This window comes from Pezoporus flaviventris, unplaced genomic scaffold (assembly GCF_033815535.1).
Source record: "Pezoporus flaviventris isolate CSIRO_AGI_PZ_B2104156 unplaced genomic scaffold, CSIRO_AGI_Pfla_v1 ptg000005l, whole genome shotgun sequence".
Taxonomy (NCBI): domain Eukaryota; kingdom Metazoa; phylum Chordata; class Aves; order Psittaciformes; family Psittacidae; genus Pezoporus; species Pezoporus flaviventris.
Genome location: NW_026892553.1, coordinates 5,293,147 through 5,307,836, shown reverse-complemented (window position 1 = coordinate 5,307,836; position 14,690 = coordinate 5,293,147). Strand labels below are relative to the sequence as shown.

Sequence of the window (14,690 nt, the reverse complement as noted above, 5' to 3'; positions counted from 1 at the left end):
CCTATGGACAGAAAACCTGCAAGACTCTCCTGCCTCATAAACACACTTCCCCCAGTAGCAGTAGCAAACAGGAAAAGGGCTCAGTACCTTTGTCACCAAACAGATACTTATCAGGTAATTTCTCCTGACATGCACAACCACTGCTGCAGTCACTGTCAACACAATGAGCTGATAAACACAAAACCTAGATAGAAAATGGGAACAAATGATCCTAAAGGCAGTCTACTGATACTTTAAGCATGCACCTAATTCACAGGAGTGATGGAGCTGCCAGCTCTGAGTCATGCAAATAAAAAAACCTCAGGTGTAGAGAAACGTGGGTAATCCTGCAGCAAATCTTCAGTTCCAGTCCACAGACTAAACCCAATGGTACATCCCTGACTGCAAATGGAGCCAAAGGAGGAAAAAACCCAACAACCTCAGTGTTAAAACCCCTTCAAACCACCAACCAGCCCATGGACGTAGGGAGAAGTTGGAAAACATTCAATGTAACCATTGGCTCTTTGGCAGTACGGGACTAAAACCACCCTCGTGAGGCGTAAACTCCAGACTCTGCTGCTGGGGCGAAGCTCTCAGTGCATTTCTAACTCACACGTTTAGAATTTACACCTTCCCCTGACTCCATAAACACACAAATGTCCATCAGACACTGGTCCAGGGATGAGCTGGTATTGCAGCCCTAGGAATTAACACCAACTCTACTGTCCACAGTTCCCTTTTGCATTTTAGGTGCCTGCAAGTAGGACTGGGCGCAAAGGACGCTAGAACTCTAACTCCAAGACAATTACACCCTCCTATGGCCACAGTATTCTTGAATCTCGATCCTGGCAATGTGCTCTATTTTCATGCACAGCTGCACATGTATAATGCATGTTCAGCACTTTGTCTTTCAACACCCTTAGATCCAACTGTCAATTTAGTGCCAAGTTTCAGTGGGTCTGTCTCTCACGGAGCTGAACTGACTCAGAACTTTAAACGTGTCAGAAAATGCCACTTGTCAGAGCAGGCTGGAGAATCAGTCTCACGATAAACACCATCCCCAAGAATATTATGGCTTCAAAGAACCTCAAGAACTCGAGTCCCTGATGTCTGCAAAACGGAAAGGCCTTTGAACTGCGCTCACGTCAGTATTTGTACACCTATTGTGAATAAAAAATATAGAGTATTTATAAAATAAAGAGCAGGCCAAAGCTGATCGGCCACAATCACTCTATAAAAGTGTTCTGTTCACTCCGTAACTTAAAACTTAGAAAGCCTTGAGACATCTGGATGGCAGGATTCCTGGAGAAGCACTCTGGAATGCAGATTCCAATCGGATGATGCTCCATGATGTTTTCTCATCCTGAAGATTCACTTGTTTTCTGCCCCTCAGAACTGAAGTCCCGGCCAAGAGAAGAGATGCTGACTCCTGAGAGGGAAGCTGGAACATACATACAGAAAATGTGCAGCTGTAAGCGCTGACCCGATGGGCACTGGAAGATGTCTCATCTATACTGGGACATTTCCATGCCATGTGGAATGACAGGGAAACTGCTGGGGTTTCAGTCCCTCCACAGAATGGCACCGTTCAATCCCCACTACCTACATTAAAAATACTTTGTTTTTTTTCTCCCAGTGGAAGAAAATGGAATCACATCTACAATATGCAAGAAGCCCATTAGGAAAAATGTGGGGTTGCCCAATTGGTGTGCCGGGCTGGGCAGTGGAGTACAGCACACTGCCACACAGTGCAGTTATTCAACAGCCCCAGGAAGGAGAGGGGAAGATTCCCTGACTGTTCCATCTCCTGCGAGCAGAGCAGCAGAGGAAACTCCCTGAACCTCCACTGGGACTGAAACTTCCAGTCACACTGCACCAGGAAAACATTTCCTGGAGAGTGAGGTGGACACAGCCTGTGGCTCACTGCCCAGCATGTGTGCAGGGCATCACCCCGCTGTTAGGAAAGCCAGGACCGATTACAGAGCAGTGAACACTCTGGTAGAGCATCTTTCCCAAACCGTGTCATCTGTTCCTGTACCAAAGCTTCTCCTCAGTGAATAAATAAATACATTAATTATAAGAGTAGCATTACAAGTTACTGCCATTTCTTCCTAACTGTTGGCTGTTCACAGCTTCGGTTTCTTTCAGGACTGTATCTGCAACTTCCCACACTCTTCATGAACAGAATTCATGAACAGATTTCCAAGTGGCAAGAGTCGCTCCTGCCATGTTTACCAGAGCAGCTGCCAGGCTTGCATCCTCCCCTGCAAACAGAGCTGCTGGCTCTTGTGTTCACTGTGTCAACAGCCAGCACAGGCCTCCAGGAGAGACACTGTTTTCTTTCAGGTTCTCTTAGACAACGTATTTCTGGGACAAGCAGAAATACTGGTGCAGCAACACCATACTGGGGTGAGCAGCCTTCAGCATGCTCACAGGGGCTCTGCCAGTGCATTGTCTGGTATGCTGCAGTTAAGAGTCAAACCCTGCCCAGCATCACCTGCCCATTCCCTGCAGAGCGGCTGTTTAAAGGTGATGAAGAAAGGAATACTGACCTTCCTGGACAAGCTTTGTACCGCTGCATGTTCAGACTGCTATGTCTCCCTTTCTATGGCAAGGGAGGAAGCTTCACAAGAATCTATAGGACAGAAATCAAAGTAGAGGTAAGTAAATCTGTTTCCTCACTGAGAACATATTTTCCACCAAGTGTGGGAGTGTGTTTTTAAGCATTATTCCAAATAAAGACAACTGTTCGTCAGAGATACCTGAAGAGCAGTTGGTAAACTGAGATTACTCCATTACTGGCTTCACCTATTCATACCAAGCTTTAAAGCCACAAAGACAAGATCCTTCTGTTTTAATGGAACATTTCAGACCTTAAATAGGATGAGCATTAATAAATCTGAAAAATATCCAAATTACCATGAATGTGGAAGCAAATGTTTCCAGTCTCTGGCTAACAAATGGAACAAAAACCTCCCCACAATATTTTGCTCCTTACATGAAACGGTAAAAGCACAGAGAGATGTAACAGTAAAGAGTCATTGAACTAAGCTTGGCTCCACCTAACAAAAATCATCAGTGAATGGATATACATAGAAAGGTTTTTACTAACAGGACATATGCCCCACGGCATAAAAGGTGTGTTTTACATTTCAGAAGCTAATCAAACCTAATGTACAAACATGCTGGTTCACCTGGAATTGCTCACAGCACAGTAATTCTTCTACGGAAGGAAGGAGGGGTCATTTCTAGTCAGTGTTTCTTGGTCAAGTTAGAGCTGATTAAGCCAGCACAAGTTTTTGATTAGCTCTTGTAATGCATGCATTTGTCACTGCAGGTCGAGATATAACCAACTCCCTTCACTGGTAGCTTACCATGAGGCTCTTCATCCATTCCATCATCTTCCCACTGCTCTTCATTTGCTAGGAGAGGATTCTGAGCTTCACACAAAGCTCTCATGGGGAAAAAATGCCCATCGCCCTGGCTGCATGCAAAAGGCAGAGGAAGACACTGTGAAAAGCAGCCAGGGGCTCTGAGGGATGACAGTGTCTACACATCTTATCTCAGTCAGTGTTTTCTGTCACCTCTATTTCCCATGTTTACTTAAAATGAAGTTTTGACTAGTGCTGGGTTTCTATTTTGTGGCAGCTCAGATACCAAGGTTTACTGGTGAGGAGTTGTGGCCCTCAATTCCTTCAGGCTCTCTGGAGAATAGAAGTTCAAACCAATAGCCTGGAATTAAGTTTCAGCAGAACTTAAATGTGCCCAACTTGATCCAGTCATTCGGATACAGGGAAAAAAAATACAGGGAAAAAAGTAGTGAGGGGGGAACTAAGGAAAGCATTTATGTGGAAGGAGCAATTTAAGGTATAAATTCTAAGTTATAAATCTTACCGATTTATACCATAGACTCTTGAGGGCAGAAACTGCACTCTGCGTTTGAATGACACCCAACAGAAAGTGGCCCCAATCTTAGTTAGATGTTACTGAACGACAAAAGAGCCACTTCCCTCTGACTTAAACTGTACACTCTGCCAAATAGAAACGTGTATCCGAGTATCAAACAAGAGTCCGAGAGCATGTTCAAATGCACAATAACAAGTAACAAAGTTCAACCCCAGCTGTTGGAGCTTGATGTGTGCCCACTGCATTCCCTAACACCCTGCAGCACAGACAGAGGAACTCTGAACAAAGTGAAGGGCGTTTTTCCTCTGATGCTTTAAGTGTTCCTCCTGTCATGACTACGCACACTGTAACGTGCTTCTGAAAGTACTTGAGCACTGCCTCTCATGAACAGAAAGGATTTTGTGCTGATCCTTTCCCCTTAACTACACTTAAAAGTGGAAAACAGGCAGCAGTGAACATTTAGAACTCGGTATTAGCTTGATCATTACTTACCTAGAGGCAATCGGTATCAACCAGAGCTTCTTTTCTTCTCCAAACACTTGCTGAAGGTTCTTTACGAAGCCAAGATTGAACCCATTTTTATCTGGGCCGTTTTGAAACACAGGAGCTGAGAAAGCCTCTGCACACAGACACAGTTATCAGTGAAAACAACAAAACTCAGTGGCAAACACTGTGAAACAGGATTGTGCATGCCGTAGCCATGTACAGACAACATGGTCTAACAGGTTATGAACTAGCACGACGAAGATACAAAGTTTGACAATAACCCTTCTTCATTTTGCAAGTCTACGAAGACTTTCACACTGAAGGGACGAGTTTGGTCTTGCAACTGAGCCACATGGAACAGCCAAACCGACCCACAGTGTGTTTAATCCAGGGAGCAGAGGTAAAAATGAGCTCCAGTCACCTCACAGCGAACGCAGTTGTACAAATGCATAACCTTGTTATAATTACACTTTACACTGAAGGCTGTCATTTCCCTAAGGAAGCCTTTATCACACCACCTATGAACCACCTCACTTGAAGTGACAAATTTCTGTAGCATTCTGCCAAGATCTCAAATCTTCCTCCCCTCAAAACCAATGGGACTTTTGGTGTGTCTGACTTCAGAAAGTAAGACCCAAGAGCCTTACCTAGAGTGGATCTGTTTCTACTAACGAGCCAGCAGTGGTAGCCAAACAGAAACATAAGGCTTACGAAGAACATGACCGCCACAAAGAGAAGGAAAAGGACGTGAAATTTGGAACGTCCATTAGTCAGCTCACCCTGGAAAGAAAAACAACAAGTGACAGGAACAAATAAAAGCTGGAGTCTTAGTTCCTAGAGAGAAAGAGATCCTCTAAAAGTCCTGTGTGGAGTTCTCAACCTTGCATGCACAAATGTCACACCTTACAGAGGAAAGCCACAAGAGACAAAGAAATGATCTGGCTCATTTCCCCTCCTGTAGCCAAAGCAGTGCGGTTTTTGAGTGACTACCCAGTAAAGCAACAGAGTATTAATAAGCTAATGCACAGCAAAGTTACTTCAGCACAGTCACACAGAGTTAGCAGCAGAGAGGACACAAAAAACTACAGCCCAAAGGCCACACTCTTACTGGGGCTGTCTGTTGACACTGCTTGTGTACGAACAATAACGGATAACTGAATGAGAAGTGTGCTTCATTTCAGTCGACTTTTAAATTGAGAAAGGAGTCATACAGGGATTAGGAAATGAACAAGGTGTTTTGATATTATTCAGGGAATATGCACAGATCAGTGCCAGGATGTTTTGCTTGGATACCAAAGACTCAGAGATCCATCCATGCAAATGCAAGTAGAGGAAAAGGATGTCAACTTCCTGGCTAGAGCTAACTCTAAAACCTGAAACTCCTGAAGTCTATTTGCTTTTCACTTTGTGCATTTCACACATACAATGGGAGTTAAACTCAAAAAAGGGCCCTGGAAAATGCCTTAGAGAATAAATAACCTCCACAAACTGACACCAAAAAGGTAGCAAGAACGACTAAACCCCACAAGATGCACAGAATACAAAAAAGTAACCGAAGTTTGTGACTTACTGTCCAGTACTTAATGAAATACTTGAAGACTGTGGCAGCAATATACAAGCAATACAACAAAGAGTAGGCTAAGAAGAGTAGAAAGAATTTGTAGTTAGAAAATCCAATGCAGTTATTCACCCTAGAGAACAAAAGCAAAGTTGCAATCAGGATATGTACAGCACACACTTGTAACACAATGAGGACTACAATTTGGGGGGGTTGGTTATCAAAGCCTCTTATTCACGCAACACAATCTCATCACTGAAGAGCTCCCCTTAGTGGTCAGTGTGCAACAGAACCGAAGTCTCTGCTTCCCACTTGCAGACTTCTTGCTGTGCCAAGGAAAAAGCACAGTTTGTGTTTTGGAATTGTTCTGAAGTTGGTGCCACCGGTAAATCTGTCACAGAGGCAGCTCCAGTTACTCACGGCTGTTTCTTGTCTGCAAGGTTAATCAGATCTGGGGGTTTCTCTGTTACTTCATTCATTTGCAAATCTCAGCAGTCAGATTCCCCACTGCTGATTTGCTCACGCACAGAGCAACCAACCCCACGTTTGATTTATGCTTCTCCACGCATAGGATAACTCCCCAGGCCAACAAGGGAATGCAGGAAGTAATAGCAGGTGTTTGTCTCAAAACCTGGATTTGAAAGCCCCTCTGCAATTGAGGATGCTCAGGGAGGTTGTGGGGGGACTGGTTTGTGTTGCTTCTGATTTCTGAAATCTTCCTCCCCAAAGAAAGGGAGAGGTTTAAGAAATCTAGCAGCAGGGATTCTCCAAAGTATAAAGCTTCATTGACCTGTGCACCGTTCTACACACGCTGTCTCTGAACACGCATGGGTGCAGGTGGCAAACGGTACTGCTGAAAGCAGCCACCAACTGCATGCTGAAACCATTACAGACCCAAAGTCAAAAGCTATACTGAAGTCCCTTTAAAATGGGAATAACAGTGAAAGAGTGGATTAGCAGGTGGGTTTTAAATTCTGTCAACATAGCAGTGTTTGTTCACACATGGAACAACCATGAATGATTTGGCTTTCAGAATATCAAACACTTTCAGGCTATTTCAGAGTGCAGCTATTTTCTAACTTTCCCAGCATCAAGAGGTGCATGGTCTGAAGTGAAAGGGGCACAAAGACACTATTTTCTGGAAGAAATACATTAAAACAGCCTCTCTTTTCAGCAAACGACAAGCCAGTATCCAGGACATACCATGGGCAGTGATGATCCATTTTTAGCACACATCTGCAAAGGGATAAAAAAGAAAAATTGAAGGTTTTTGTGTGGTACTTCAGTGCCAACTGCAGATCAACTGTGAAAGCCTCAGGTTCTTGAGATTCCTACATGACACAAACTCAGGGTGATGCAGTCTCTGGGCATTTTTTAAGGTAGGTATCATTTTAAGATGGAATATTTATTACTTTCTCAAGATCAACCAATGTCCTTGGTACTCTGCAAGATAATACAACATGAAAATGATTTCTGCTGTGTAAGCCCTATAATCTTCAGAAAACACCACAGGTAAAGGTCTGGAATATTAAACCAAATTAAATATATATATTAAAAAAAGTCAGATCATACTTTATTTTAACCTGCCCGGGTTAATCAGTGGATTTTCTTTTACTGGCATTGCTTTCTAGCAATTTAACACTGATGCACTCGCAAGGTGTGGAAACCGCAAACACTTCAGGGCCACAGACAGAAATGTCATTGCTAGTGCTGTCACACACTGTCACTGCTCTGCAGACTGCAGCTGGCCCAGAGGTACAAGGGCACTTGTATGTGTAGAGGCCCAGCCCATTCACATAACTTAGTGCTGACTATTCACTTCAGTGACAAACCACCCAGTAACTCACATGGCACAAACAGTACAGTGGTGACAACGATCAGGCTTTATCAGCTGGCACCGATCACAGAACCGAATACCTGAAATTAGAAACGTATTAATACCGAGTAACAGAGCTGTTCTTTTCCCACATTAGTTAATATTCCCCTCATTTCCTAACCATTCATATTCTTTCCTCTATCATTTCAAAAGATCAGCGCATTTGCAGCTGATTTGTGCTGCCAGGTTGCAATCAGAGAAGCAAAGCTCATAATTCTTCTGGAGGCCTGCAAATGTGAAGAACAATCCTCACTGCAAAGCATACAACAGGTTCAAAGTGATAAAGCAGAACTGTACACTTCTCTCTGGCTTCTACATGTACCAAGACTTCACTACATTCCATTTGGATAATTGCCTGTACAGCAGTTCTTTACTTCAAAATTCTTTGGCTTGGCAACAGAAACGAATAGGGCAGCACCTCCAATATGAACACGGGTTTCTGTTAAGCTTTGAAAGGAGCAGAGTGTGCATTTAATCACCCAACAGGACCCAGAAATCTGCCCACAGAATTCTGTCCTGCAGCCCTTACCTGGACTCCACTGCAAGGAAAAACAACTGCCAATTTAGTCACTGTATTACTAAAGGCAGACAACACACGTAGGCGTTTGAATGGTAAATACCAAGGAGAACACATTGCTTCTCCAAGGCAGCACTTGGTGCTCCACTGCGCATGAACGGAAGCATTCAGGGCTTTTTGTTTTCCCAAACATAAAACCTGAGAGAAAAGGCTTTACAATTAGTTACCCAAGAGTTACGCAGCACATGCAGCGGTGTCAGGAACACCCTGTATGTCAGCAGTGTCATGTGAAGTGCCAGCGCAGGCCGCTGCAGCCTGCGTGATCAGAGAACAGAGCCGCTGCTCCGCTCACCTCCGCTCCCCGTCCTCGTGTACACCGGCAGCTTCCTCGCGATTTCAGCCAGAATCTGCCTCTGCACCTCCGGCCTTTCTTCATTTTCGTAACGCTCTTGGTCAGCGTAGGACATGTGGTACTGGAAGGAGGAATGAGAGGAGCAGTTACCCATGGGCAGCAGAGAGAGGGTTTCAAACACAGGTGGATTTGGCAACATTTTCCCTCCCACTCCTCCTAAAGAGGTTAATCTAATGTGAAAAGGTTTTCAAGAAGATGAAGAGACAGTTAAGTGCTGGACAGCCAGAATACGATGTGATGCATCAGTAAGAAACAGGAAAGGGAAATTAAGCATCACCAAACAACATACTAGAAGTGCTACTACCGCTGCCTTAGATTACTATTTCTCATGAAGAACACTGCTAACCATGACAAGGTCACTTCAGGCACCTCCCTTGTGAGCAAGCACCTGTCTCCAGCCATAATTCTGTATTTCTAAAACTGGGATTACTTGTTTTGTCTAAATTTACATTCTTGTAATTAAGATGTGATTACAGGCAAGTACATCTGGAGTGCCACACAAACACCAGCTCCACTGCTCCAACACAGTGTTCTATCAGCATTTCAGAGGGAGGTAAAACTAAATGCAAAAAAATCCACCAATCTCAACATGAAAAAGTAACTAGTCAGTAGAAAAAGAACTGAAACAAACGTCTGCCTGTGCTCAAACCACTAACTCATACTCTTGTCCCAAAATAAGCCACCTGTGTTAGAAAACAACAGCAAACCCTTCACTACACTATTAATCATTAAACACTCTGAACACCATGAAGAGTGACAACCGAACTGAAGGTCCTTACTCAGGAGCTGCAGTAAGGCCAGCTGAGGGAAGGTGCTCAGGATTTGGCTTGCAACTTGGTAAATGCTTAGAGATCAATGACTATAAATATGTAAGTTAAATCATCATCAATCCTGTTATTCTCAATGTGAAAACTCCTACCAGCTCCTGAAACACCTGGAAAGGCAGCTTTAGAAGCCAACACTGTCCCTGATTTAAATCACGCTCTTCGGGGCATTACGGGATTCTCAGAACAGTAAGTTACTCAGTTTTATGGACAACTCCAGGTCACTTTCCATCTCTTTAGGAAATCCAACCAGTTGTTCAGATCAACTAGAACAACTGCTTCATTCTGCAGTGAATGACAAGTGCTTGGGCTCTTACCTTTTTACCTGGCTGCACCGGGAGAGTAAAAATAGACTTCCAGTATGTCCACACAAAGAGCACAAAGAGAATATGGAATATTATAAGATAGGCCACTAAAAAGAAACAAAAACAAAACAAACAACAAACAAAACAAAAACAGAAACAGAACAATGATTTCTTAAGCAAAAGTTTCATTCATGATGGGCATCATTCCAATCTTTCATAACAATGACCAAAAAATATAGAAGTTCTACAGCACTGACCAGTACTAGAACAGAGCTAAACCCTGTGGTGATGGGGCCAGTGGCATTTCAGAGCTCTGTGGCTGCAGTTAGGGGTCACCTACCTCACAAGCCTTCCCCTTCTCCACCTGATCTGAGTCCATGGGTAAGAATACAGCTGTAAGAGACTTCACTGGGAAAGACAGGATTCCTGCCTCCCAGGCACAAGCAAAGCCGAACTGGCTGCTGCTGAGCAGCATACAGGTTAATACTGCTATACTCCAGTGTCTCTAAATTTGGGGTTCAGTTGCTACTAAATGCACCTACAAGCACAGTTCTGTATCATTAGGGTATTGCCCACTCGTGCAGTGCATTCTTCACTACTTGAGAGCTGAGAAACGCTCCAGGACAGCTTTACATCACCAGAAAAATAATCACATCTCTTCTTAATCATCTTTTAGATTTACCACAGTCGATATCATAAAACAAACCAGGAAAACATCCCTCAAATTGAGCCAAATGGGTCTTGTGACTACTGAGGAAGAGCTGTAATCCATCAGACACAAGATTATCACATGAAACCCAGCGTGCATCAGAGTCACCTTATTTCAAAGTGCAGACTTTATTTCAAAGCCTTTGGCCATAAGCAGGCATACTGAAGTTTAGAAAGCCAAAGGACAGCAATCCTACAGCCACACAGACCATGTGATTATTCTCTCTTTAATACTCAACTCACTAAGACATTATCAAACAGCTACCACAGTTTTATTCAAACACCATTTAATGGCAATAACAACACAGTTCCCCACCCATTTCATTTAAGTTTCAAATTCTAGAAATGAAGATTAAAGTAACTACTACTAGTGGGAAGAGAAGTCTGAAATCCAAGCAACTTCTCAGGCAAGAGTGCCTGTGTGAAATGTAACTGGTAAGCTTTGAGACCTTCGAGAGAGATGGACGATGATCTGATACGCCTCAAGAAATGCAAGGGGTTGTGTGAACGACTTGTGATTCAATGGTAGTTCATTAGTGTGCTCTCAAGTTTGAGATGCTATCCCTATCCCACATGTAGGTGGAGCTCAGTCATTCCTAAATCAATATGCAAGGAGATAAATCCTGCAAAAGGTTTAATTTTGTTCATAAAGCAACACAGCAGCATGTCAGAGGAAGCTGACCTGGAGATGCACTGATAGATTAGGCAGCTAATAACTTCCTTCTGCTGAGCAATCATTAATAGCATGCTTCCTACAGTTCCTCTGTAGCAGTTTCAACTATTAGGACAGCTCTATAGTGGAAAGAGAATTTACCTGACGCAGCAATGTGGCATTGCTGGTGGTGCATGGGTGTACACAGACATACATAGCTTTTCCTGAAAAAGGGATCAAGGCCTTTTTGAGTTCTTCTCTTATACCGAGACTAAACTGGGGCATTTCAAATACACCCAGAAGTTACAGCATGTCTGACAGTGCATGCTGTGTGCTGCATGAGTGTGAAATTACAGGAAGGAAACGCTGAAAGGGTATGTAGGTATAAAAGAAATTGACAGAAAGTGCTTTTGCTGTTTTACCTGGAACATTTGTGAATCTTTTTACCCAAGCACTGAATGTCAGCAGTAAACTGAATGCACATACCTTTTTCTACTGGGTTGCTCAGAGTCACTGTAAGAGAAAAAACCCACATGTAAACAGAGCAAAGAGGATTCCCACAAAAGCCTGTGACAAGTAAATAACATTTCTATCTGAAATACAGCCATTTCGAGGAACAAACCCTTCAAATTCAACAGACAAGAAGAAAGCCCAAAGTTTAGCACCAAATAAAAAGCATCTGTTACAATTCCTCTGCCCATGCAAATGACACCCACAAGATGTTCCGTAACTGCTGCTTATGATGTATTTTGCCTTGTTACAAAATAGATTTTCTTCTATTTGTACACTGGAAATAAGACAAAGACAATCCACTGTGGCACCATTACCAGGGCTCCTCTAGCAACTGTCTCTGTGCATGTACTTACAAGCACATACCTGTAGCTTGATCCTCCGCAGCAGCAGTGCCCCGATGCATTTCTGCATCAGCATAAATTACAAAGGCTCTTAGTCAGCAACAAAGGATCCACTCTAATAACTCCATTAGTTTTACACTTCCTACTAATGGAGTTTTTACAACCCCTCCCAACTTTACCGTAATCATAGGAACAGTCCCTACTAACAGAACCACTTAGAGCAACCCCAAAGGATACATTGCTCAGCTTGCTGCTACTGATTATTTTAAAAGCCACCCCTTATTCTAAAAGCCATCATGCGGGTTTAACTGACAACAAAAAGACATCTTGAACTGAAAATGGAGCAGTTCTGTGGTTTCTTGACAGAATACTGCTTGGAAGACAAAGACTGTTCTCAGGATGGGAGCCCCTTATATCAAGCCTTGAATGTAACGGTTGTAACTGAACCAGAGACAGAGTAATCCGACAAAAATAAGACTTAAAAGATGTGTGAGACTGCACACAGCAGTGGTGACCCCACCAGCAGCTCTGTGAGGCTGCACAGCCTTTCACTTCCAGTGTACAGCCAGTGCCTGGGAGGAGACTTTGTTCTTTAAGACTTTATCGCCTTACTTGAACAACAAGCTTGGAAAATGTAAATCAGAGCAGGACCCAAGCGGCCCTGCTCTTGCTAATGAAACTAGCTTTTCTTTTAACCCTGCTAACAAACCGTTTTGCTCTGCGACTTCTATGATACACAACAACGCATGTGAAAAGAGAGACCGAACATTTGCCATGTCTCTGCACGCTCAACTTCAGATGGAGGCTGTTAGGAAGCATTTAGATTTCCTTCGGTTTGCTGCAAATCAAACTGTGAAGAGTACAACAACTCTTCACAAACATTGCCTGGTCCCCTCCTGAAGTACATGTCACCCTTGCAGCATGGCCTTTCCAAGGATTTTACATGAGAAAAGAGCAAACCCCTAAACAGAGAGTATACAAAAGGTTTTACTGCAGGACTCTGGGTCATGGTTTCTCACTGTGGCAGCAACCACCAACCAGATGTAAAATCACAGCCTCCTCTGGAGTGTCGCTTGCTGACCATACCACTCAAAGTTCAAACCCCACTATCTCCAGGACTTCACTTCCACAGTACTCTCAGGCCTCAGCAGCCTGCACAACTGAAGATGAAAATCAAGAATCCAAACACAATCTATTTACGCCCTTGCAACGGGAATATGCAATGAACTGGCAAAACACAATAGAAACCTGTAACAAAGGAAGCCAATACAAGGAAGCCTTCCCATGCTAGAAATGTGAAAGAGAGAGAATGTCCTCAGAGATAGTTTTCAAGTAACTGTGTGGGGACAGTGTTCCCTCAGGAGAATGGATAACTGGCACATAAACTGAAAATCCTGAAAGATACAGCAAGGCCATGAGAGGCCCGAGGAAGCCTAAAGAAGCAAGATAAGAAGCAGCTGGATTTCACCGAGTTAATGAGAACTGTGGACTGTTGGCAAGCTTTCGAGGTCAAGTTCCCACACCTGTGCTTAACCAACTATATGCTAGTTGCAAAGGGTCTTCAGGACATGCATCCAATCATAATATGCCAAATCACTGTAAGTGCGTGTAAGAAACAGCATTTAAGGGGTTATGGCTTTGTAATAAACGGCTTTTGTCTGATCATATTGATCTCTGACTGAGTCTGTATAACTGCATATGCCAAGAGTTACTGTTCAAAGCCTAAAATAACGTCGTCATTTCACTTCTGTGCAGAAAACCTCCTCCAGACGCAAAGAAAATGCACGAGAGAGAAAGATGGGGCAAAGAAACAGACGGGTGTGGGCAAGGGAGTGATTCTGAGCTGTGATTCCAGGCAGGGAGATGAGCTCCTGCCAGCTCAAGCAGCGCTTACAGAACAACACAGGCCCAAACCACACGCTCAGCTGAGTCTTTTCTGACAGGTACACTGAGACTTGGAGTTAGCAGGTGTTAAATGTTACTGCACTCGCACAGCACTGCAAACAGAGCACAAAAGACTGGCAGCAGCTCAGGAACATACCCTCTGTTTCTGTCACATGTTCTGACAGCTACGTGCACCTTGGAGTTATCATTCCATGTGAATTACTGGAAGAAACCACCCAAGTTCATGCAGATGAAACCTCAAGTCCAAAGTCAAGCCAGGAAACCAATGTGAGCTGCAGAACAGCCCTGCTGCAGCTCTGGCACTGGCGAGCATGGGAGGGGTGTGGGTGGTACCCACAGGTGCAGCCAGTGAGGGCCACCGAGGCTAATTAATGCAGATTAGCCCCATGTGCGAGGTGAGCAGCCTTGGGGCCAACAGCCAGAGCTCAGCACCACCTACCCGGGAAATGGGCAAGGAAAAGGGATTTTAAATTGAGACTAAAAGCCCAGATGATGGTTAAGGGCCCTTTCAACCCAAGCTACTCTGTGATCCCATAACACAGCTCACAACCTCAGAGATGGAATAAAATGTCATGAAATATTTGGGAGGTTTGCCTAGCTGCCAATTAAAACAGATCAAAGAAGATGCACTGCATTTTAGTCCCCATTAAGAAACAACAGGTCTCACTGCACTGGCAACCCTAACAAAGCCTGATTTAAACTTGCTGC

The 14,690-nt window shown here is 43.8% G+C and overlaps 1 protein-coding gene across 2 annotated transcripts in view; it reads right to left on the bottom strand.

Moving 5' to 3' along the window:
- Positions 1 to 961: 961 nt before the first annotated feature.
- The window catches only part of ZDHHC15 (zinc finger DHHC-type palmitoyltransferase 15), a 97,757-nt gene continuing 84,028 nt past the window's right edge, over positions 962 to 14,690 (bottom strand). For both annotated transcript variants that reach the window (XM_061445769.1, XM_061445768.1), the window contains exons 2-12: positions 11,710 to 11,736; positions 9,876 to 9,970; positions 8,675 to 8,795; positions 7,777 to 7,846; positions 7,133 to 7,165; positions 5,942 to 6,062; positions 5,019 to 5,151; positions 4,378 to 4,504; positions 3,354 to 3,463; positions 2,532 to 2,614; positions 962 to 1,420 (exon numbers count right to left, since the gene is read on the bottom strand). In XM_061445769.1, the coding sequence (XP_061301753.1) occupies positions 2,571 to 2,614; positions 3,354 to 3,463; positions 4,378 to 4,504; positions 5,019 to 5,151; positions 5,942 to 6,062; positions 7,133 to 7,165; positions 7,777 to 7,846; positions 8,675 to 8,795; positions 9,876 to 9,970; positions 11,710 to 11,736 (881 nt within the window). In that variant the 3' untranslated portion in view covers positions 962 to 1,420; positions 2,532 to 2,570. The remainder of the gene's footprint in view (positions 1,421 to 2,531; positions 2,615 to 3,353; positions 3,464 to 4,377; positions 4,505 to 5,018; positions 5,152 to 5,941; positions 6,063 to 7,132; positions 7,166 to 7,776; positions 7,847 to 8,674; positions 8,796 to 9,875; positions 9,971 to 11,709; positions 11,737 to 14,690) is intronic.